Genomic DNA, 25918 nt, shown 5'->3' with positions numbered 1-25918 from the left:
TTCGGTTCGTCAGGGAAAGTCGTACAAATTAACGAAAAACTCGCGTGTTTGTTAAAACGTTATCGTAGTAAAATATTACGTGTCATTTTACCTTCAGTATTAATGAGATTAGTAAGATTATTACTCTCATATGTATAGTGATCTGAGCAAGTGTTTTAACTTGCGCGATATAATTAAATTTTAAATTATTAATATGGCATTAGCTTTTGGCGCGTTTAACGGAATACTTATCCAGTGTTTAATAATCACAACATTTTTCTGGTGTTGCAGAATATCCAGTAAGTTAATTCTCACATATAAGTTATTTATCTGGCTATTGTATAAGCATGTTTATTAATACGAAGGACACGTTTAAAACAGATCTATTGAAAATAGTCGCATATCCTTGTTGCTTATCGCAGCAACCAATAAACAAAGTACACTTTTCTATAGAAAATAGATTATTCAAATGTTTAACATGACATATGAATGAAACACATTCTTGAATAGGCTAGGCTTCTTATTACATAGTTAATGACACTTTAATTGCAGCCGCTCAAAAGGATAGAACTTTCCAATACTACGAGTATCAATGTCCTAAGAATTTTAAAAATGTTGGACGGAAATGCTATCACTTTAGTAACACGACAGCAACGTGGTTTCAGGCTTTTTTCAGTTGCAACGACTTTTCATCCAGTAATTTGACTGTTTTTACTGAAAGATACGATCAGAAGCAGTTGGAACATTATTTGTTTAGGAGCAAAATTAAAAATCGTGGTAAGTATAGATTGGAAAAATGGTTTCAAAAGTATGTTTAACGGATGACATCATGCTTACACAGCTGAAAAATGATCCCACCAAATTTTTTTCTAAATATTCCTATTTAATATGTGGCTCATAAAATTGACCTAAATTAAGTCTAGAAATCTGGTGGTAATTAATTGTGAGGAGTTTGGTTTAGATTTACCAGATTTCCCATATTACATTATTCTCTCTATTTGCTTATATTGTAATTAACGTTGTTTGCAAAAAGCTTTCATAAAATTGAAATTTCTCTGGCTCTATATGAATTATTCCAGCTCGTGGATGTAGGCGGTATTTGGCTTGAGCCTCTAGGGAATTCGGAAGTAAGCAATTTAATAAAATTGTTTTAAGATTGGGGTTAAACAGTTTACCAAAACGTGATTTGGTGCAATTTTTCAATTTATCGACACGAGAACAAGAAGAAATTAAATAAATGAATATTTACTCTATAATAGTGCAAAACGTCCCACAATAATGAACCACTCAAATTATTTTAAATTACTCTTATGGGCATATAACTAATAATTGAATTTATGTTTCAGCTTTTAATTTAAATTCATTTTGGGTGGGTGGATTTAAGGATTGGAAAAAGAAAAAATGGATTTACCACGATGGATCTCTGATTAAATATCCCACATTGCAGGACGTTCACCTAAGTGAATTGGATAACTGGACGTGTTTGCTAATTGATGGAAATAAGAAACAGTGAGTTTACAAACACTATTTCGTAGTCAAGGACATTTAAAATAATGTGCGTTGTAAACTTACATAGGAAAACGTTTTATTGGTGCTAATAATATTGCTTTAAGCTGACTGAAACTATAAATATTTTAAATTGTTTCTCCGAATTGTTTCAGATGGAGAGCAGAAGATTGTATGACTAAACGTTCTTACATTTGCGAAGCCCCTGTCACAGCAACAATTTTGCGGACAGATGCGAAGCAAAGAATCACCATCGACGATTGTGTCACCAATCATCATTTGTTGACCAGACGGCAACAGCAAAGATGTCTTCGATTATTGGATGGAAATGGGAAAAAACGGAATCGCCATGAATCGCAAATCGAACCGGCCGCAGTAAGTGAGTAGTCTTAGTAAATAGATCAGTCTAAAATTATTTAGGTCAACAGTGGGTTATAAATAATCAATCATGCTCGAAGAGCTTCATATAAATTTGTAACCGTCTAGCCGCTGGCCTGGATTTAATTTGGGTAATAACAAGCCAAACAACCGATGGTAATAAGCGAGTTTCAATTTTATGGGTGGTAAAACACAGTTTAACGATCAATAAAAAGTAAATAAATGAGTAGTTTAGTTCATATAAAAACCGGAAAAAGTGAATTTTTCTGTCCATATGTAATACTAGAAACAGAAATATTTTTTGGTTGTATAGATGATGAAAACTAAAACAAACTCTCAGACTATATAGAGTAAAAAGAGGAGCGGTTAATCCAATTGCTAATGTTTATTGTCCTATTTTTAACTTTGATTTTCAATCTTATATAAGACGAATTATACGCCCTTTACTACGATGACAAATTTATACGGCAATTAAACGACAGAGATAAAGCATTGTTCATTGTTAAGTAGACATATAAATTTACTTTTATCTGTAATTGTGTGTAAAATCACTCATGCACTAATAATAGTCATTCACAAATTTCATCTAAAGATTATAATCCTACCATGGCATAAAGCAATATTATTAAGTCCTCCTGATTATTTTCGCATACAAACATTTGCTATGTTACTTTCAGCTGGGGGAAAAACCTGGACCTATAACCAGATCAACCATAACCCACATTTGTCCTCAAAATTGGATGTCCATCGGTAACCAGTGCTATTTGTTTAGCAAAGAAAAAGCTACTTGGGCGGATGCGCATTTCAATTGCGAACAGATTAATGCCAAACTGGCTGTAGTCAAGTCTAAAGCCCAAGATCAAAAGTTAAGAATATTTCTCAATGGATTTACTGGTAAAATGTATAAGTTTTTTATGGTCCGGGTACTTACCTATATTTTTAGAGAAACAGGAGCGTTGGCTTGGAGCACGGTACAACAGCAAAACGAAAAAGTGGATATGGGCGCTAAATGGAAAAGCTTTGAAATATAATGGTTTTGTAGGTAATAGGGCTAAAAACTCATCCGAGACGTTGGATTGGCAGGCTGTGGTGATGGATCCACGATACGCTTATAGGTGAGTGTTCCAAAATTTCATTAAAATTTTTGTCAAAAACGTTTTGCAATTTTAAGATGGTCTCACAGAAATGAAATGGAAAAATGCCTGTACATCTGCCAAGTGAAAGCTAAAGCAGTCAAGAGGTTGAATTATCCAAAAAAGTCTTTGTACAGAAGAAGCAGCAGATAAGGCACTAGATTGTAATGTTAAGTAATACATTTTTATTGTTACAAACAAATTTTAATATTTTCATAAAGTAAAGGAAATTTGAAAATAAAAGGCAGCTTCTCTACAACAAATCATTTTATTTAGAAGTATATACTTCAATAGTACTGTATTGACATTTCACATGAATATAAAGATATACAATTCGTCAGTTTTGTGCCTTATACATCAGTGTAGAAATTATGCTGTGCAAGTGGTTGACAGTAAGTAGTATTAATTAATATAAAACGTTGGCATCATATTTTCTGAATTATTGAAGACTATAAATAGGGAAAACAATGCAGAGGCACACTCATTTTTAGACTTTTGTGTATCTTAAGCGAAAGGACGGTGTAGTTCAGCTTATCAACTATATGGATCGTTCAAAAAAATAAAGGTCAAGCAATTATTAGAATAATTATCGGTAATTGATATTTTCGTAGTAAAGCTTGACCTCTTTTTTTGATAATCACTATAATATGTAATAACGTTCAGTGCTAGCATGCAATATTAAATAGTTAAAATTGTATACAATACACTAAAACAGCTGATTTTGCATCTAGAAAGTCAAAGAGTGCAAATATCACTGTTATTGATCTAACATTATAATTAGTTTGGCTGATCATTTTTGTTGAACTCAAAAATTGTCAAGGCTGTATTCGCTATTTTAATGCTCCTACAAACTAACCTAGAGCTAGATATAAAACAAGAATTATAATTCCAATTTGAGATTCCGCTAGACTCATCAACACCTATAATATATTGAGTAAATTGTTCTAAAATACAAAGTGACATTAATCATAAAAAGTTCCGAAAACATTGTTAAACAAATAAATAAATTTATCGGAAATTTGAACCCAAAGAGATGAAAACACAGCGTCAAAACCCTGTAAAACCCCCATCAAACTATTTATCAAAAAAATGTCAATTTTATTAAATATAAAACTATATTATTATATTCAATCAGATATTTTTACTAATAACAAACTCCTCTAGTAGGTTTTTATAAATAATGCATTATCCTCTCAACCTAGCATTCTACTGAAGAAATACGGATAAAACTTTCTGCCCTTGTTGGTGTGCAAATTTCTGTGCCTATTTACTTTTTTTGGTTCGTCAGATGGGAAAGGATGGTCAGAATAGCCACTTTCTGTGCTTTGTACGGTAGAAATTGTTGAAGGAGAATCTTCTCCTAATAGTGATTTAGGTAAATATTCTTTTTTGGTCACGTTAGTTTGTGGCGGCGCATTTGTAGTGGTAGTTGCACTGAAATTGTGCTCTCCTGTGTGATTGGGGTGGCTCAAATGGTGGTTAATCATGTAGATACGAGGATCCACTGGATTGACAGGAGAATTTGTTACGCTTACCGTTCTCTTGGAAATCTCAATGTTTTCGGTGTCAATTAACTGATCCTTTGGTGACGGTGTTGTTGTGTCTTCGACTGTCATTTTGTCTGTATGATTTCCCTGAGGCTGATCAGCTTGATATCCATTATCATCAGTATCATCAATAGCGTTAAGTACCGTAAAAGCTACGATTCTAGGCACCCCAAACTGACTTCCTTTCTCCAAATTACCGTGCTCCTTCTCCTCTTCCTCGCTTAATGGTGGCAGTTCTTTTCGGAAAGTTCTATTCAACTTAATTGATTTGTCATGGATGTCGGGCATCATCTCGAATTCTTTGGTCAAGTTTTCTTCCATTTCGTCCACTGATTGTACGTGCTTAGTGGGGTTGGATGGTGTATTGGTAGTCGCGGAGTATGCTTTCTTTTTAGTTGGCAAAACTGGTTTTTTGGTCACTTGCTTCTTGTTGGGCTCCTCGCTGGTGGTTGGTACTCTTGAAGTCGTGGTTCCTGCTGTTTGCTGATGTTCTTCAGTTTCGTTCAATTCAATCAGGTCAAACATGGTTCCTGTACAGTTTAGAATACACATTAAGTTAGGGTATTTTATATAGAAACTTACCATTTTCAATGATTGTGAAAAGTTGTCCTTGATTAATGGCACTGGGGTAGTCATCTGCGTTGATTTCTTGAGTAGTCGATTTCTCATTTGTAACTTCATTTTTTGTTATTATTTCAGTTATGGGACTGCTTGACACCATAATAGTGGATGAATCTTCTGATGTTGGTGGTTTTGTTGTTGTTTGTTCAGTGAGAATTTTCTGAGAAAACATATTAATTCGGAAACTCCAGTAATTACTTGTTTAACTAGTACTAGAGCAATACTTACAGGGTGTGCTTGTTCTTTGGTAACTTTTCCAACAATTGAAGTAGGAGTAGAATTTTCTAATAAGTTAAGACGTTCAGTAGTCAAGATTGTTTTTTCCTTATGGACATTCTGCCAAGTCAAATCAACGTGCGAGGCTTTAAAAGTACTTTTTGTGGTAATTGGACTGAGTGAATCCTCAGTTTCTCTTCTATGTCTTGTGGACGATCCGTAATCGGCTACTACAGTGTGGGAAGTCCAACTTTTGGTTGTTTTACTATCGGTCACCGAGTTGTCATCCCATGTCGCGGTTTCGATGTAGTTTGACGTCGAAGTTTTCGTCGGTTTGTCGTCGTCAATGTCCTCGGTTGGGATTAGGCAAGTAAGCTGTTGGAGCATTTCCTCGTGATTCTAAAAAATACAAAAAACTAATTTGTCGACGTGTTTTAAACATTTTAAAGAAATGAAACTCTATGTGACTGTAATTTGGGATGCTGGGATTTCAACATTTTGTGGATCTTCTTTCACTTTGATTTGCTTTTAGTTCTGTAAGTCTCGTGCAGTATAATAAGAATTCGATATTGCTCGATTTACAAGTTGTTTATACTTCAAAAGGATTTGTCTTTATTCTAATATTAGACTTACCGCGTTCCCTTTGCAGGCAATTCTCTTTGTGCCATCTAGACCGCAGTCCGAGGTCAGTTCGAGCGCGGATTGCTCTGGGATATACAAGACGGTTAAGGAAGGAAGTTCGGTCAATAGACATCCTCGGGGTCCTGCTGCCCATGAGGGAACTGCGTATGTAATGTTAACAACTCAAAATCAAAATGTTTCAATTTGAACGTTTTCAAGGAAAACGATAGGTCGACAAAAAATGCTGAAAAATTACACTACATGATATGCATAAATCAGTAATTTACGCGTGGTTTGTTTGCTATAGAGTCATGTTACATTTAGCGTGTTTATTGCCATTTAGCACCATCAACGCTGCGTGTTTAACAACAACAGCTGAAATATCATATGCTTTTTTTTTTTTAGTTTGTTAAGCTACTTTCCATGTCAGTTATACAGATATGGAAAATTTAAAATTAAAAAAAAAAAGTCCAGATGATTGGAAGTTACCTACTGGAATTATGCCAAACTGTTCGGTTCGGTAATTCTCCTTTGACAAGTGAAATATTATTGTTAGGTAAGATATGAATAACTGATTATCCTGAGTTCTCAGTATTTAAATTTGTCATTGGAGAATACCTACATGTAATGCGTTTTATAAAATTTTGCCACTATCTGATGATTAATTCCTTCATTGTACCAGCAGCCAATCAAATTCCGAGAACCTGTCTAGTTCCACCAATGGAAACCGTTTTATACTTGCTAAAATTTAACAGTGATTAAACACCACCTACCTTTTTCGAATACGTTTTTTGAAGAAAATTTGATATTAAACGAAACGGGATTTAGACACTTATAAAATTTAAGTTATCTTCTTCAATATTAACAATTAATAAATCACTGTAACGTAGTTTTCATTAAATAATTACATAAATTAAAATATTTTGACGTATGATTGTCAATTTGAAATGTAAACAAAAATATACATGGCTGAACGAAAATCTGTAGTAGGCCGGGGTGGTCTCCATAGTAACGCCGCTGTTTGTAATATAAACATTCAAAACAGTTTGTGAAAAATTCCGCGATTTAAAATGTCACGCTTTGGAAATTCTAATATTGTGGAAATTGATCAAGAAATTGAAAACTGTACTCCCAGGACTACAAAGAGGACACATATATCCATTTGGAATCAGTTTAGTGCCTTTTATGAAGAAAAAGGGTATGTTTTAAATGAAACAACTTCAGTTGAAAACCTTGCAAACATTTTGAAAGACTATGCGTTTAATATGAAAAAAGTTGATGGAACAGATTATAAAGAAGGAGTTATCAAAACAATGTGGAATATAACGGCCAAGCAGTTACAACAGCTTTATTTTGACAATTATAACATAGTATTTGATCCCTTTAAAGACGTAATGTTTCGACAAGCAAGAAATGCTCGAGATGCAAAGCAAAAATTTTTAATAAACTATTCGCTAAGAGAACAAGCGCCATAACTACAAATAGATTATTTCTAAGTTGCAACCGATTTTGGACCAAGAACAGCAACAAACCATGGTATAGTCCTTTAGGTAGAAATGAAATTTCAAAGTGGACAAAAAATGCAGCCAAAAAAGTTAGACACAAAAAGAATAAAAATATCAAATCACTCTAATCGAGCAACTGCAGTAAGCAATCTTTCTTTCCACGGTGTTGAAGAACAAGAATTAATAAAGATAACGGGTCACTCTAATGCAAGTTCTATAAAACCATATTTGCAGCTAAATCCCGACCATCATTTAAATATTATTGAGAAAATGAGAAACATTCATTCTGAACAGATTCTTGCCAGCAGTAGTACTCTAGCTCCCTCAGCCACAACAACTATAACTTCAAATTCAGCAGTTGCAACCACCTTAAGCAATGAAAATCTACCACCACGTGAAGTGAAGCAAGAAAGACTCTAACTCTGTAATTTATCAAAATGGCAATTTCTTTACTAATTGTTCAAACTTTAGGCCTGCTTAAATGTTAATGTAAAAAAATCAACATTTAATATTATTATTACGTTTGTGATGTTTAGTTTAATTAGTAGTTTTGTGTTGTTAAGTACTCGTAGTAGGTGTTCTTTTGTTAATAAAGCAAACGTTGAAAAATGTGTGTTTTCAGGAAATAATCATTGGAGAATACCTACACGTAATGCGTTTTATAAAATTTTGCCACTATCTGATGATAAAAAGCAACATCATCAATTACGTGACGTTTGGAGACATTTATCTATCGAGGAACAGATCCGTCAGGCCATTTTTATCATATCGCACAACTTTAACATATCGATCCGTTGGGACCCCATCAATTTCTCACTTGAGACCCCGGATATAAACACAAACGACTGGAACTTTATAAATTTGACAACCAATTCATAATAATAACACCGAAGTGAGATTCCAATCTAAGTCGTTTTTCATATGTTCTGAAGTATCCAAAACATATAACGGTCACAATTATTCTATTTGATGGTAAGTATGATGTATTTTGAGCATATGAACCATTAATCTTTCGCTAGCGCGGATTTAAATAAATGGGGCCACTTACTTGGCAATTCGCAAATGAAAGCAGCCACTTCGGGTCCTCCACATGGAAGGGCACGCCACAAAAAGTCCGCGGCCGGATCCATTACGGCACAGAGCGACTGGCTGTCTCCGTTTGGCAACGATTCCTGCCAGTGTCCCTCGTTTGATAATGAATGGAAATCACTGAAAATTACGGCAACATTCAAACATTAGACCGAGACAGCGACAAATTAGAAAAAAAATTACGTCCCCACAAAAAAGGACGGTTAAATTAGTGAAGTGGTGCGTTTTAATTCAACTGGGAAAGACTTCGTTAATAGTCACCATCTGTATTTTTCTCCGGGCATTAGAGCAGGTTTTTGCCTTCTGCGGGTGGATAAATTTACTAGAGTCTGGATGTATATCTGGCTTAATGCACTCACGGAGATTACTGTAGAAAACATTTCTTTTGTCAGCAAATGAGAGAGGGTGGATCGATTATTTCACCCGGATAAAAAATGAATTGGTAATTTAGGATTCATCTTTTCTCTCCATTAAACATTGAGATTCTAGTACAGCAGGGACGCTTTGAATTTAAAAATTATCCCATTTTCTGGGGAGTTCTCAAGGAATTTATTCATAAAGGAATTTTATGACAACGATCTTTCTTACGTAGTTACTTTTGGGTTAGTACACTGATTTAGCAAAGTTACTATATGGAGCAAGGTCGACATTTAGAAGAAAAGTAAAATCCATACTTACGTCCACATAAAGTTGGCCTTTTCTGGCGATTTTGACAGTCCGATCCATACTTTCTCCGTGATATCCAACTCTTTCAGATAAGCCCGGATGGCGTCGTATTGAGATGTATTGTCAGCTACAACATAATGAAACTATAGGGTAGTTTGAATAGAATTAAATTGATTAACTTTGTGGGTCCTATATTCTTTACCTTTATCCGTTTAACTTTTAATACGTATGATTATCTCAATGTCTTGCTCCTTAGGGAGATTAGCAGGACACAAAGGGATTATTTTTGTGTTAATCCATGGCCAGAACGGTATAATGCGGATGATATTTAATGAACTTTTGTTAATTAATTACTAAAATTTGCCAGAAAGCCTCTATAACCATTTTGAAAATGTCATAGGATTTTAAATTCTACTGAAAAGTCTCTGAAAAGTGTCAGAGGGCTCTACGTTCCCAGACTTGTTTTGATTGTCAGATGTCTCTAGTACTGTTTTAAATGGGCCAAAGACCTCTAAAATGATACTGAGAAGTTCCAGAGCCCTTGACAACCGTCTTAAACTTTCCCAGAACTGTTTTAAATTGCCAGAGTTGGCAGAGGTCTCTAGGACCGTTTTGAATGTGCCAAAGACCTATAAATGCTACTGGGAACTTTCTGAGAGGTTCCAGAACTCTCTATAACTGTCTTAAACTTTCCCCAACTTATTTTAAATTGTCAGAGATCTCTAGGTCAATTTTGAAAGTTCTATAGGACTCTACAAGGGTCTTAAACCTTCCCAGACTTGTTTTTAGTTGTCAGGGGCCTCTAAGACCGTTTTGAATGTGCCAAAGACCTCTAAATGCTACTGAGAACTTTCTGAGAGGCTCCAGAGCCCTCTATAACTCTCTTAAACGTTTCCAAACTTGTTTTAAATTGTCAGAGACCTCCATGACAAATTTGAGAGTTCTATTGACCTCAAAATGCTATTGAGATCTTTGTAAAAAGTGTCAGAGGACTCTACAAGGGTCTTAAACCTTCTCAGACTTGTTTTTAGTAGTCAGAGGCCTCTAGGACCGTTTTGAATGTGCCAAAGACCTCTAAATGCTACTGAGAACTTTCTGAGAGGCTCCAGAGCCCTCTATAACTCTCTTAAACGTTTCCAAACTTGTTTTAAATTGTCAGAGACCTCCATGACAATTTTGAGAGTTCTATAGACCTCAAAATGCTATTGAGATATTTCTAAAAAGTGTCAGAGGACTTTACAAGGGTCTTAAACCTTCCCAGACTTGTTTTTAGTTGTCAGAGGCCTCTAAGACCGTTTTGAACGTGCCAAAGACCTCTAAATGCTACTGAGAACTTTCTGAGAGGCTCCAGAGTCCTCTATAACTGTCTTAAACGTTTCCAAACTGGTTTTAAATTGTCAGAGACCTCCATGACAATTTTTAAAGTTCCATAGACACCAAAATGCTATTGAGATCTTTGTAAAAAGTGTCAGAGGACTCTACAAGGGTCTTAAACCTTCCCAGACTTGTTTTTAGTTGTCAGAGGCCTCTAGGACCGTTTTGAATGTGCCAAAGACCTCTAAATGCTACTGAGAACTTTCTGAGAGGCTCCAGAGTCCTCTATAACTGTCTTAAACGTTTCCAAACTGGTTTTAAATTGTCAGAGACCTCCATGACAATTTTTAAAGTTCCATAGACACCAAAATGCTATTGAGATCTTTGTAAAAAGTGTCAGAGGACTCTACAAGGGTCTTAAACCTTCCCAGACTTGTTTTTAGTTGTCAGAGGTCTCTAGGACCGTTTTGAATGTGCCAAAGACCTCTAAATGCTACTGAGAACTTTCTGAGAGGCTCCAGAGTCCTCTATAACTGTCTTAAACGTTTCCAAACTGGTTTTAAATTGTCAGAGACCTCCATGACAATTTTTAAAGTTCCATAGACACCAAAATGCCATTGAGATCTTTGTAAAAAGTGTCAGAGGACTTTACAAGGATCTTAAACCTTCCCAGACTTGTTTTTAGTTGTCAGAGGTCTCTAGGACCGTTTTGAATGTGCCAAAGACCTCTAAATGCTACTGAGAACTTTCTGAGAGGTTACAGAACTCTCTATAACTGTCTTAAACTTTCCCCAACTTATTTTAAATTGTCAGAGATCTCTAGGACAATTTTGAAAGTTCTATAGACCTCAAAAAGCTATTGAGATCTTTGTAAAAAGTGTCAGAGGACTCTACAAGGGTCTTAAACCTTCCCAGACTTGTTTTTAGTTGTCAGAGGCCTCTAGGACCGTTTTGAATGTGCCAAAGACCTCTAAATGCTACTGAGAACTTTCTGAGAGGCTCCAGAGCCCTCTATAACTGTCTTAAACTTTCCCCAACTTATTTTAAATTGTCAGAGATCTCTAGGACAATTTTGAAAGTTCTATAGACCTCAAAATGCTATTGAGATCTTTGTAAAAAGTGTCAGAGGACTCTACAAGGGTCTTAAACCTTCCCAGACTTGTTTTTAGTTGTCAGAGGCCTCTAGGACCGTTTTGAATGTGCCAAAAACCTCTAAATGCTACTGAGAACTTTCTGAGAGGCTCCAGAGCCCTCTATAACTGTCTTAAACGTTTCCAAACTTGTTTTAAATTGTCAGAGGCCTCTAGGACCGTTTTGAATGTGCCAAAGACCTCTAAATGCTACTGAGAACTTTCTGAGAGGCTCCAGAGCCCTCTATAACTGTCTTAAACGTTTCCAAACTTGTTTTAAATTGTCAGAGGCCTCTAGGACCGTTTTGAATGTGCCAAAGACCTCTAAATGCTACTGAGAACTTTCTGAGAGGCTCCAGAGCCCTCTATAACTGTCTTAAACGTTTCCAAACTTGTTTTAAATTGTCAGAGACCTCCATGACAATTTTGAAAGTTCCATAGACCTCAAAATGCTATTGAGATATTTCTAAAAAGTGTCAGAGGACTCTACAAGGGTCTTAAACCTTCCCAGAGTTGTTTTTATTTGTCAGAGGCCTCTAGGACCGTTTTGAATGTGCCAAAGACCTCTAAATGCTACTGAGAACTTTCTGAAAAGTTCCAGAGCCCTCTAAAACTGTCTTACACTTTCGTAGAACTGTTTTAAATTTGCCAGAGGCTTTTAGAACCATTTTGGTGCCAGAACTCTCTAAATAATTTTGCAAATCTTCTAAAAATTGCCAGAAGCTTCTATAAGTCTCTTAAAGCTTGCAAGAATTGTTTAAAATTGTTAAAAGCTTCTAGATCCATTAGAAAAGTGCCAGTAAATGCTACTAACAACCTTCTAAAAAGTGCCAGAGGCTTCTAGTCATGTCGAAATTTGGTAGAAGCATTACAAGTATTCTAAAGACCATTTGGGCACCTTAAGCTAAGTTTTCATTTGACTGTGACATTTTGCGCACGACCTGTCACAGTCTAAGCATAATTTAGCTTAAGTGCAACTCGCTATAAACCATAAACTGAAATAAATTCTATACTGTATGTTAAACTGTAAAACACATAGAAGAACGTAACAAAATCGATGCAGTTGTCTGAAAGGAAAATTCCGAAAAGTAAAATTAATGGTTCTTTAGCGCTGAAGATAAATTTCGCTGAGTGGATAAAAGATCGGAAATATCAGAAGTCATATACGTGACATTTTTAAAGCTGCAGCTTTTTGACGATGAAAAAGTGGTCTGCGAAAAACGTCCCCACTATCCCGATACGTTTAGAGAGGTCCTGTGTGAAGTGAAAAATGTCTCTAGCAGAGACAAAGGGAAGGGTGCGTGAAACAAAGACGGTTACAAGGCAATTTTCCTAATGTCACTTTACACATCTAAAGTTTGCCCTGAAGATAAGCGCAAAAGCTTTTTGCGAAAATTGGCATGGTGTTTTAGTAGTTATAATGTCATTCCAGACTTACACGTAACTCGATAATGATAATAATTAGTGTTATGTGTCTCTTCTTTGCCAGGATGAAATTAGATTATAAATATTTTAATTCGTTGTGAATATCATATTGTGTTACATTATGTAGGCGTAATATATTTTTGCTTTTATATCCACTACCTGGAATTATTGCAAATGTATGATATACGATAACAAAGCGTCGAAATCCGTTTATGCATGTGAAAATATAAAGCGCTCCATTAATATCCATCGGTCTGTCCAGTGTGAATTCATATAAAATGAAATTTTCAAGTAAAATTAATCTAGTGTAGGTTGTTCATTACAAACAAGAACATCAAGTTAGGAAAACAAGTTTTTTCAATTCAAAGCCAAAATGCATTAATTTTATTTCGCTGAGTAATCAAGACCTTGTCAGTGGGTTTGAGAGTAATAAATGTAATACCAATTTTACCCTCTATTGACATTCTGAAAATCTCGTTAGCGAGGAGTATCCTGATAAATCGTCGATGGAAGTCGGTGTCTATTCGTCTTTTACTAATGAGAAATTGATCTTGATGGAACTTTTGGAAATTTTCTAGGCATCGACGATGATTTCTGGGCTGAAAAAACACGTTTTTCAATTTGGTCGTTAAAATTTCAAAGCTGAAGGAGCATTAAGTAGGTCAAACGAATCCCATCGGAATCGTATCCCGAATGCAGGTTGCACCCTAAAGTGTCTATTGACTGAGAGCGCCCTACATATGTATGAAGGCTCTTCACGCCGAAATGGAGTTTTGGCTTAATTTGTAACTCTCGTCCCGTAAATAAGCTTGTGCAGGGATAAATTGGAGTGATTTTACGGCTTTAAGTATTATGTTAGTGACAATCACACAAAAGTATAGCTATTAAAAGATTTTTTAAATCCTGTACCATCATCCACTCAAAACCCTGACACAAAGTGCTCTCAGTAGCTATCCATTAGCATGAAGACTACATAACGATGCGTCATTTACGAAAGTACCCGGATTATCTACATAAGTAGAAAGCGGTAACGCATACTCTATCATTTAAATGTTGGTGACAACTCAACGTTTTGCACACTCGTTTAGACTAGCAAAAGCACGAGCTTTTGCTTTAATATGTCTCGTCTTTGCTAAGGGCATCATTTATTCGAAGCGAGTTTGTATCACAGATCCAGGATTATTATTGTTATTAAGGTGCAGAAACGTTGCCAAAACAGCTTGAAAAAGTGAGGGTACGACACCACAGAATGAATCAAGCAGATGATGTATAATTTCAGAAACTGCCAAATTGCGTCATCATGGCGTTACAGTCATAATCAAAACGAACAGGACCAAAGTAAATTGATATAAGCATTAAAAGTGGCTAAGAGGGTTTCAAAACAACTCAAATTAAGTATGCAAATAGAGCAGAAACTTTCACGTAATAAAGCTTGAGATCTGCTGTCATTTGGGGTCAGTAAGGGAGACGGGAGGCGCTAGACAGTCAGAAGACTCCGTCTCGTGCCACAGAATTCAGCAACCCGCACCGGGTTCGTAAATTAAAAGTGTGTTAAGTGTTACTTTTGGGAATTATGTTTGATGGTTTAATTCCGATTAACTAAATTAATAAACCGATCATTTTGTCATTTAGTTTTGTGGTTTGTGCTGGTTTGATTCTACCTTTGAAACAAGATTTCGGTAAAGGCTTTTATTAATAGTTATTTAACCAACGAGTGTATTAATGAAAGCGATTAATAATCGAAATGATTATGAATAATAAAATTGAGATTATTAATAGCTAATTATAAAAAGAGTTGTTTACAAAATATTTAAATGTTTATAATCCTAAACAGTTTGAATAAAAACTAACTGTCAGTGTCATTGTACAGACACCTTTGACAATGACAGTGACAGTTAGTTCTGCCGATAATGGTGGATGTCAACTAAAGAATGTGCGTCTATTTCTCTCTGTTTCATGCAAATAAAAAAGGATAGAACTAGACTAACCACAGCTGCTAAACTAGCATGACAAAACAAATGGCGGAATAAAGCATCTGACAGTTCTAAATGGTCACGTGACAATATTGAATTTCGCTGGCCAACTTGGAAAAAAAATTGTAGATGAAGTAGCCCGTTTAATTTAGAGTGGCCTTTGGGCTAATGATAGGGCCCCACAACGGTAAAAACGGCGGACGAGTCCGAAAAACTACACGAAACATTTGTCGAGATTTATAGGCCGCATGGAATTACCGGACACCAGTTTTATGCCATTTTACCCTCCCAGTTTCGGTATACTCGAGGGCAATTTTGCGCGGGAATAGTGAAGTTATATATTTATGAAACTGTAAATTGCCTTGTTGCGTTTTACTTTGATTGGCATCGAACCCCTACAACTTGTTACGCTGTTGATGTGAAATTTGTGTCGGTTATTAATGTGGAATGGGTATGTTACGTACAAATTAATTTGTTTTCCTGCTTTTACACGACGTAAATATTTGACAGTTAACTGAGTTAACAGGTCAAGCAGGTTTTGACACATGTGACATAACATTTTATGCTCGCAGACAGGGCAATCTCTAACTGGTTGTAATTGGTTGAGTGGTCACGTGACAGTGACATTTCCTGACTTTTAGCCAATGACTGCATACAGTAGCGGTAAATCCAAAACCGACAAAGACAGAACACGCCCAAAAATTTTAAGTAGGCCATAATTCTGGATTATAATTATTTAATTAACTTTGTTATTAGAACATTCCTAAATATTTCCATTTACTTTTACATATTTAGTTCGGTTTTTGTGTAATTTGTTTTAAAACTTGAATAATAATAATTGTTTTTCGTTGACTAATCGAATTCAGGAACACCTCTGTATTGTGGCAAACTTCAACTGTCAAATACAATTACAATCTAACCTCAAAATAAATCTGCTTATTTATGTAGTTCGTGTTTAGTCCTACTGAACGATAAAAAAACAATAATACAGAGCAGTAAGAGTGATGATCATAATAAAAAGCAAGTATTATACCTCAATATTGTAAGATATTGGCAAAACAACAAAGAATGACTGTTTTTACGCCATAATAGAACCAAATCTAACATGTAGAGAGTTCACATTACATCCACATTGAGAAATGCTGAGATACAGTTAAACTGAATGGAAAGGTAAGTAATATCCTGTTAAAGGCAAACAACACCATAACTTATTGTGTCCAGGAACCAAAGTAAGATTTAACAAACTAATAAAGGACTGCATTGATGATAATAAGGTTGGTACTAAGATGAATGTTTGAATAACAAGATATGATAAACCAATGCTTGTGCGTTTGTTTGCCAAAATCTTAAAACATAGCTGTCACTGTCACTGTAATTGTTTTTGTTTACTTTCAATTTGAGAATTGAGGTTAGATTTTAATCGCAGATGACAGATGAAATATTACTACAATAGGGACTCAACAAATAGACAGAAATCGGAATGTAAATAAATTAGAAATAATCCAACAACAAAATTAATTTTGTCGACGGTATTGAATACTTGGCTTTTGGCAACAGCGCGCTGAAAATATGGCCTACTTGATATTTTTTTCGTTGTCTGTCTTTGTCCCGCGTATGCACTAATGTACGTTTCTCTGTCCGTTACACGGTTTTTCTATGGTCGGTTTTGGATTTACCACACCTGTATACATATTTCTGAGGCCGCATTCGTTTTTACGCTCCATGGAGCGAGCAGACGTCAGAATGACGTAATTTGACAGTTGGTCAAATTATGGTTTTGCCAAATTGCGTCATCGTGACGTCAAAAACGCTCTATGGAGCTTGAAAACTAATGCGGCTTTAGACTAGGAGATTCTCTCTGCAAACAGACCTATTATTGCTACAGACGTGTGATAACTTTGTCAGTTTTCTGACCTTTAAATGATAAATCGACAAAATCATGATTAAATTCTTTCTCTAGAAAAATATGTAAATAAATGGCATTAAAATTCCTTAAGGAACGGTTATACATAGCAAAAAACGTCTGGCATGTTATATTTAGGCTGTAGCTTTATTGGAAATGGTAAGGATTTTGATTAATTATTTCTTATACGAATGCAAACGTTACTACTGGTATGGTTTCCAGTAGATTAATTTCCTAACTGACTTAATTACGACCATAAGATCGATTATGTTCACGTAATAGCATACCTCCGTTCAGTAATATCATTTCCCAGGAATAGGGCTGAATATTTCCGGTAAGCGTATACGATCAATATCTAATAAACGTGGGACCATTAGTGGTTCGCCTCGGTTGTCATGTATGGAATAAGAACGTGGAAAAAAAACCACCTCGTAGAAACTGACATATTTGCTTCCATCTAAGGAACTATAAAATATCGAACGTGAAGGTCAAATCGTTATTTTCTCCGGAAATAATAATCGTTTCTCTTTTTCCCTTTATTGAAGGCAATTGGCACAATTTATTGCTTTTTCTTTTACCCCTCTATTGTTTCCGAATCACTCTGTATAATGGGGTGGTTTATGATTATTTTAAAAAGCATGCACCCAACTAATTTACAGTTTGAACCTTCACGCCTTGCATGCAAATTTCCACTTTTATTTATTTATTTAGTTGTTTTTTTTTCTGTGCCTCAAAAGCAAAATTATCACCCCGAGTGGAAAAAAGAACCAAAAGTTCCTACGACGGGAGATTTAATTATGCTTTTCCCTTGCCAAATTTGTCGAGGGCAAAGTTTTTATTTATGTGTCGTTCCAGAAACGTTTAAATTTGATTTTTTTTTACTCGGGTGCTGTAAAGTGCACTTTTCTGCACTCATTGTGTTTGTTGTATAATTGGTTATTTTTCAAAAATATACATTTAAATAAAAAAATAATAACTGATGTATATTTGATTTATTAATTAAGAACACACTTTACTGAATTTTAGGTTTAGTTTCATCTGTTTTTTCCCCTAAAAGTAGGTATATTTTTTGAAAATTTTGTAGTGGTATACAGGGTGCCAAAAAGAGCATTTGAAAGGCTACAAGATGCTATACTTGTTCACCCTGTAATTATCAAAAAAAAGCTGTTAAAATGAAAATTGTCAAGTTCACTTTTTCATCTAATTTATAGTGTATATTGTTCAATTAACACGTAATGACAGCTATTACTCACGAAGTTTGCGTAAATCATTTTGAGTGAGTAATAGCCATTGCGTGTAGAATACTATGCTTTTTCTACGACTACAGAAAATAACACCGCGCCTTTACACACAAATTAAACATATCAGCTGACAACTTGACAGCTATTACAAAAATCAATGTAAATCACACTGGTTTTGGTACTTTTCAAGTATGTTTCGTTGTTTTACACCTCCATGGGATTGAATTTCTGACGGCCAAATGTCATAACTGTCAGAATTTTACTCATAAATCTATAAAATACTTTTGGCACATTTTAACAGTTTTGTGGTTTTACAACTTTATGGACAGTAATTTGACGGTTGTCATATTTAAATAGACTGAAAGTAAGTCAGAAACATTCAACCAAATGTCAAAAATGCATTGATGGAAGTATAAAATGCATTTAACCAAAGTTAAATTGATTGTTACTTTTCAAGTTTGTTTCGTTGATTTGTACCTTTATAGGACTGGATTTGAGTGTTGTCGGGCTTAGAACAAAACAAAAGGCAGAGCTGTAACCTGTAATTGACAGCCTAATGACATAACTGTCAAAATTCTACTAAAAAATCTATGAAACACGTTTGGTACTACTTATGCTGATTCTACTGGCGTTTAAAGTGTTTTGTGGCTTTACAGCTTTATGGAGAGTATTTTGACAGTTGTCATATTTAAATAGACTGATGTTACAAATGTCAAAGATGTATTGATGGAAGTATAAAATAGCCTTTAACCAAAGTCATGTTTTGTACCTCTGATACGACTAAATAACAATTTTCAATTATAAACAGAATAATTGTTGTATTCATTGTACGAGAAAAAACCTGCGTACGTGACAATTATTGTTATGGAGTTCAAAAAAATGGATCAAAGGACAATAAATTTCCGATTTCAATTTGGTGCTGTAGCGTACGTACTAAATAAAGAGGGGCCCGTTAAAATGTCATGCAAATTTCGGGGAACATGGTTAAAACAAGTTTTGAGCTAGACAAGAGGGACAAAAATTGTCGACAACCGATGAAAAATGAATTTAATTAATGATTGGCCGGGACGTCGGCCTGGAGGGCTTTTTTCATTGTATCGGTTATCATTGCCAGCGTTATAAAACATAACGACAGACTTTTTGTGTCTCTTTTAAAATATTGTCGCAAATAATGTGAAATTCCCGGGAGAATATTCATTAAATATCCATTTAGTATTCGGCGAGGCAGTACAAAAAGAATTTTTAATTTAAGCCAATAAACAGGCAAAAGATTGGACAAATTTGGATGTAATGTGTAAAGTTTCTTTTTCTTTTGGTAGTTTGGAATTAGTTTGAGCTAAAAACCGTTAAATTAAGTAATTAGCATAATGCAGCCTTAGAGAGCAGCGTTAACGCCTCTTTACGAGTCATTACTAATCTTAAGAACTTTGATTGTTAAAAAGTATTATTTTGTTGTTATAAATGTTTCACCAATTCAAGTGACTTGATCAATTAAAATAGGCTAATTAATTTCAGTGCTTGTTTGCCGCTTTGCAGTTGCCACGCTAATTAATTTTACTCCCGCCAGTGCAATTTCAAACCGAAAAACATTTTCTTGCTAATCACCAGGCTTTACGTTTGTACGTTTCGCTTTTAGTTTACAATACCAGCTTGTACAGACCACTCTATCTCGCCGAGCTTTGCCTTAACGCCTTTTTCAAATGCGGGAAACCGTATTCGCAGCAGCAAAATTGGCCCTTGTGTTCGTTTAAAGTTCAAAAATAAATAAGGCGGCATCTTAAAAGCATATTTACGTCCCCATTTTCAGGGCCCCCCCGTTATTAGATTTCGTAATATTCCTGCCCCGACCCCCTCGAATCTTTAAAGACATCAGACGGGATTTTTAGCGGAATCGAGGGCACCGATTGGGCCATTGGATTTCTCCTGGGGCTACGAATTCATATTTCAAACCTAACGCTCTCCGGCTTTATTTTATAGTTCTCCGAGGAAATTCGAAAGACGAATCTGGCCATCCTTTCGTTGATATATTTGATCGGTAACGTGTTAAATAGCTTGGAATTACCCTGCTTTTGTCTCTTACAGTAAATAATTTTGATTTATTTGAAAACTCGCATCCCTCATCGCACTATATAATAAAGTAGTTTTTACAATTTAATTGTGTCTATATTTTTGGAAAATACTGCTAATGAATAATGACTACCTGCATCTGTTTATATGGTAATCAAATACATATACAATTTCAATATTATAAATTTAATGCGGTATATTAACAAGGCCGCGCGCAAATATGTACCTAATTTGTATTTCTATATGCTGGTTTATTTGCCGTCTGAATGTTTGATTAATTTATAAAACCTACCAAATAAACATACAAATTAACTGAATTAAAGCAATTTTGTTCTTCTAAAAAGTACCAGAGCCCTCTACAAGTGTCTTAAACCTTTCCATAACTGTTTTAAACTGCCAGAAGCCTCTAAGACCATTTTGAAAGTGCCAAAAACTTCTGAATGCTGTTGAAAACCTTTTAAAATGTGCCAAAGGCTTCTAGGACCATTTTGAATGTTCTAGAGACCTCTAAATACTACTGAGAACCGTCTAAAAAATACCAAAGCCCTCTACAAGTGTTTTAAACCCTCCTAGATTTGTTTTAAATCGCCAGAAGCCTCTAGAACTATTTTGAAAGTGTCAGAGACCTGTAAATGCTAGTGAGAACCTTCAGAAAGGTCAAAGGGCTCTCTACAAGTGTTTTAAACTTTCCCATAACTGTTTTAAACTGCCAGAAGCCTCTAAGACTGTTTTGAAAGTGCCAAAAACTTCTAAATGCTGTTGAAAACCTTTTAAAATGTGCCAAAGGCTTCTAAGACCATTTTGAACATTCCAGAGACCTCTAAATACTACTGAGAACTTTCTAAAAAATACCAAAGCCCTCGACAAGTGTCTTAAACCTTTCCATAACTGTTTTAAACTGCCAGAGGCCTCTAGGACCATTTTGAAAGTGCCAAAAACTTCTAAATGCTGTTGAAAACCTTTTAAAATGTGCCAAAGGCTTCTAGGACCATTTTGAATGTTCTAGAGACCTCTAAATACTACTAAGAACCTTATAAAAAATACCAAAGCCCTCTACAAGTGTTTTAAACCCTCCTAGATTTGTTTTAAATCGCCAGAAGCCTCTAGAGCTATTTTTAAAGTGTCAAAGACCTGTAAATAAACTACTGAGAACCTTCAAAAAGGTCAAAGGGCCCTCTACAAGTGTCTTAAACTTTCCCATAACTGTTTTAAACTGCCAGAAGCCTCTAAGACTGTTTTGAAAGTGCCAAAAACTTCTAAATGCTGTTGAAAACCTTTTAAAATGTGCCAAAGGCTTCTAAGACCATTTTGAACATTCCAGAGACCTCTAAATACTACTGAGAACTTTCTAAAAAATACCAAAGCCCTCTACAAGTGTCTTAAACCTTTCCATAACTGTTTTAAATTGCCAGAATCCTCTAGAATCATTTGGAAAGTTCCATAAACCTTTAAATGCTATTGAAAATATTTCAAAAAGTGCCTAAGGCCTTTACAAGTATTCTAAACCCTCCTAAATTTGTTTTAAATTGCCAGAAGCCTCTAGAACTATTTTGAAAGTGTCAAAGACCTGTAAATGCTACTGAGAACCTTCAAAAAGGTCATAGGGCCCTCTACAAGTGTCTTAAACTTTCCCATAACTGTTTTAAACTGCCAGAGGCCTCTAGGACCATTTTGAATGTTCCAGAGACCTCTAAATACTACTGAGAACCTTCTAAAAAATACCAAAGCCCTCTACAAGTGTCTTAAACCTTTCCATAACTGTTTTAAACTGCCATAGGCCTCTAGGACCATTTTGAAAGTGCCAAAAACTTCTGAATGCTGTTGAAAACCTTTTAAAATGTGCCAAAGGCTTCTAGGACCATTTTGAATGTTCCAGAGACCTCTAAATACTACTGAGAACCTTCTAAAAAATACCAAAGCCCTCTACAAGTGTCTTAAACCTTTCCATAACAGTTTTAAACTGCCAGAAGCCTCTAAGACCATTTTGAAAGTGCCAAAAACTTCTGAATGCTGTTGAAAACCTTTTAAAATGTGCCAAAGGCTTCTAGGACCATTTTGAATGTTCCAGAGACCTCTAAATACTACTGAGAACCTTCTAAAAAATACCAAAGCCCTCTACAAGTGTCTTAAACCTTTCCATAACAGTTTTAAACTGCCAGAAGCCTCTAAGACCATTTTGAAAGTGCCAAAAACTTCTGAATGCTGTTGAAAACTTTTTAAAATGTGCCAAAGGCTTCTAGAACCATTTTGAATGTTCCAGAGACCTCTAAATACTACTGAGAACCTTCTAAAAAATACCTAAGTGTCTTAAACCTTTCCATAACTGTTTTAAATTGCCAGAATCCTCTAGAATCATTTGGAAAGTTCCATAAACCTTGAAATGCTACTGAAAATATAATAAAAAGTACCAAATCTACTGCAAAAAAATTGTAATTTACCTCGTTCTGTCGTTATTGCGGTCCTTTTATGAAAAGCTGTAATGTTTTGTTCGCAAAAGCGTCGCACAGTGTGAGATATTGCGTAATTCAGGCAAGCGGTAATAATTTTAAAATCTTATATTGCACCACCAAGACTATTTGGACAATTTCCAAATGGAGCACTCTGTGATTTAAACTTATTTGAATAGATAAAATGCTGTATGTATGGGAGGTTTAAGCTATTAACCTTTTTGTTTAATGGAATATAGTTGCTAATCAAAACTATGAAAATTTAGGGGATGTTTGGTAGGACCCTTAAATTGGAAAGCTGCCAAACCAATGTTTCATTCGTACCGGCCGGAGTCCATTAATTTCAATAGGTTCGGTCAATTGCAAAATCCAATTTTAATTCTGCAGCGTTATTTCTATGTTTTGTTGGAAAGCAAAGTCACCCCCAGGTGTAGATTCGATTAAACGATTTCTGTTTCAAATACATTTTACAAGTTGATTTTCTAAAAAAGGAAAAAGAAGACATTTATTCGAATAAATCTGGAATAATGACGTGGAGCAACAGCGACACTGGCTCATCTCCATACTGTTCAAGTGGCATTTATATTCGAGATGTGGGAGAAAAACAAGACGTATAGAGCGACAATTGAGACCGTTCCTCCCGGTTTGGTTCGTATCCATACACAGGAGAAGAGAAATTCAATTTCCTAGTTTTTGCGCCAAAAAACATGTATCTGGGACACGTCACTCATAGTTTGAAATGCGAGAGCATTTGCAACTATAGAGGAAGTCACCAGTTAACGTCTTCGTGTAACAAAAAACTTTCGTCTAAAAATTTAAAATCTACTTTACTCTCCTTTGAACACAAGCATTTAAACGCGTTATTTATCTTGCCAGACTTGTCGGCTCTTCACTAATTGAACGGCCGGATTCGTTCGCAATAGTAAAAAGATGTGCCAGGAGGTTTCCGATTCGAAAAGAGCACGTAATTTTATTTGGCTGACCTAAAAACTTTCCGAAGCACACACACACATATAAAAGATTTAGCCGAAGGTATAGACGTAAAGTCTGCTTAAGGTATCAGAAGCTCGAAACGTACGAAGTACGTTTCATGGAGTATTAATGGAAAATGTGTTGTTTGGTTTACTAGTTCACTATTTTAAATTTGATTAAACAAAATCCTTGACCAGGCAAATCAGTTTGCTGGAAATGATCTTTATTTATTAGACGGAAAGCAATAAGGGATCCGCAACAATAAATTTGCTTTTAAGCTGCAGGGCGTTTCTAATACTGCTCGAATTTAATGGAGACATAAACCGGTTGGGAATGATTTAGAAAAGTTGGTCGAGGGATACTTTCGTAAAACAAACACAAAGTTTGCAAAAAAACTTTAATTTTTTGTTTTCCCAGCTTAAATACGAACTGGAAACTCGCTCTCGGAGTAATTAATATGTATGTTGCATGTGTGGAAATGTTTAATGAATGTCTTATTTTACAAATATTAACCGCATTTCGCACACTCGCTTACTAAATAGTCTCTTCGTCCGTAAAATATCCAGATGAAATTAATTATGGAAATTTTGGAAAGCGCGCAATTTGCACAAAAACCGCGTCATAACAATATCAACTGCACTTCTATTGTTTCCACGTCGGTTACAATTTTGCGGTATGTTTAAATTTATAATTTTTAAATAAATACTCCAAAACAACCAGATTACAAAATTATGCCGTAAATTTAAAGTGACTATAGTTACACTAACTTTACCTTTGTGCTTGGAAAGTTGCCTGAAACTTCCACAAACGACCCAACTTTGGCTTATACGTATATGGTTCTGATGGGCACGTCATTGTCGTTAATGTCCAGGATTGATTATCTCCAAGTACCTCGTAATGAATTCGGTTGGGCTCTATTATTTCTTCGGAAAGTTTCTGTTTCTCCTTTGAATTCCACTTACTCTAATTATCTCCCGTGGTTCAGATTAGTTATTTGAATGAGCTTGTTATTCTGATTGTACAGGACTTACGTACTAGGATTGTTATGTAATAATAAAACATAAATCCAAACTTTTCGTGTCTTTTGTTAGTCTAATTTCACATTCATACACTCTTTTCACAATAACAAAAACTTTTCCATACTCGACTGCTTGGCCGAAAAGTGTCGCTTTCCGTACTTATTAGGAAAATAACTATTTTACGTAAGTATTGACATTCAGTCGTAAAGAAATCTCGGAAACTAGTAACTAACTACTCTAAATTTGTAAGGGAAACCTGGATAAGCCCAACTTAATTTTCTAGTCAATAATTATAAAATTTCCCATCATTTCACTGATCAACTAAAACAGTCGGTCTTCTTGTATAATACTCTTGTAGTAGCAAAACAACAGGCATATTTGGCACAAACATAAAGAAGCAAGACAAAAGAGACTATTAGAGCTTCAAGTTTCGTGTCTGCGGTTTTATGAGGGTGTTTACTAATTCAAGGGCACACATCTTCAGAACGTTACAACTCTATACGGCCTGTATGTACTAAAATGCAACATTATGCTCGTACAGGGCGTTGAAATATAATTTAACGAGTTTGTGCGCCTTACTAAAGTATTAAATAATACATTTGAATGTTTTCTACTATATACTGAGAGTCCTGGGAAAGATGTGCAATATGGGAGGTTGCAGCTTCACAAGGAAAGGGAGAACAAAATCCAGTGGCGTGTGCTTTCCTTCATTGGTTACTACATTTAGGGGCTTTGACGAATTTACAAAATCATAGTACCAGATTCTATAATTGATTTGCAGCATTATTGCCATCTTGCAAATTTTTTTTATCTTTAACCGTTTTCGAGATATTTGACAAAACTTTGAAAACGGATACTTGAATTATCAAAATTGAATAAGTTAAATAAGTTCACCATTTGTTGACCTACAGAGTGGGTAAATCACTCAAAATAACGCTCTTTAAGTCCTCTTTCCTGTCATACCAGTCACTTAGGTCGGTTTTTGTAAAATATATACAGGGTGTGGCAAATTACAGGGTCGTGTTTGTTTGTCGGTCCCTGACAGTCTTTAGGGGATTTCGAGCTATTTCAAAGTTACACATAAAGATTCTACGGTTAATTCTGAACAATTTATCTCTCTTGTAAAGTTTTCGTATCTTTCACCGTTTTCGAGATATTTGACAAAA

The 25918-nt window shown here is 35.2% G+C and overlaps 2 protein-coding genes across 2 annotated transcripts in view; one reads left to right on the top strand and one right to left on the bottom strand.

Annotated features, from left to right (window-relative positions):
• The first annotated feature begins 5 nt into the window (after positions 1-5).
• LOC145734236 (uncharacterized) lies at positions 6-3239 on the top strand. The gene is made up of 7 exons (XM_081987495.1): positions 6-278; positions 532-756; positions 1326-1488; positions 1641-1860; positions 2541-2757; positions 2807-2978; positions 3035-3239. Exons 1-7 carry the CDS (start codon positions 194-196, stop codon positions 3147-3149), a joined length of 1197 nt encoding a protein of 398 aa, XP_081843621.1. The 5' UTR covers positions 6-193; the 3' UTR covers positions 3150-3239.
• A 6-nt stretch (positions 3240-3245) lies between these two features.
• Positions 3246-25918, bottom strand: part of LOC145734228 (uncharacterized) — a 37850-nt gene continuing 15177 nt past the window's right edge. The window contains exons 3-8 of the mRNA XM_081987481.1: positions 9274-9388; positions 8555-8715; positions 6014-6162; positions 5393-5779; positions 5126-5324; positions 3246-5073 (exon numbers count right to left, since the gene is read on the bottom strand). Of these exons, the coding sequence (XP_081843607.1) occupies positions 4190-5073; positions 5126-5324; positions 5393-5779; positions 6014-6162; positions 8555-8715; positions 9274-9388 (1895 nt within the window). The 3' untranslated portion in view covers positions 3246-4189. The remainder of the gene's footprint in view (positions 5074-5125; positions 5325-5392; positions 5780-6013; positions 6163-8554; positions 8716-9273; positions 9389-25918) is intronic.

Source organism: Ips typographus, linkage group LG9 (assembly GCF_016097725.1).
Source record: "Ips typographus isolate SLU linkage group LG9, UJ_Ityp_2.0, whole genome shotgun sequence".
In the NCBI taxonomy this organism is placed as follows: Eukaryota; Metazoa; Arthropoda; class Insecta; order Coleoptera; family Curculionidae; genus Ips; species Ips typographus.
The sequence above is the reverse complement of the archived record's forward strand: the minus strand, read 5'-3'. Positions and strand labels throughout refer to the sequence as shown.

What these genes read in the sequence shown, in the direction of transcription:
- LOC145734236 (XM_081987495.1), top strand. Translation starts at nt 194, where the DNA reads ATGGCATTAGCTTTTGGCGCGTTTAACGGAATACTTATCCAGTGTTTA. An exon ending in CGCAAATCGAACCGGCCGCA is followed by an intron (nt 1,861 to 2,540) that starts GTAAGTGAGTAG and finishes TGTTACTTTCAG; the next exon opens with CTGGGGGAAAAACCTGGACC. An exon ending in ATTTCTCAATGGATTTACTG is followed by an intron (nt 2,758 to 2,806) that starts GTAAAATGTATA and finishes CTATATTTTTAG; the next exon opens with AGAAACAGGAGCGTTGGCTT.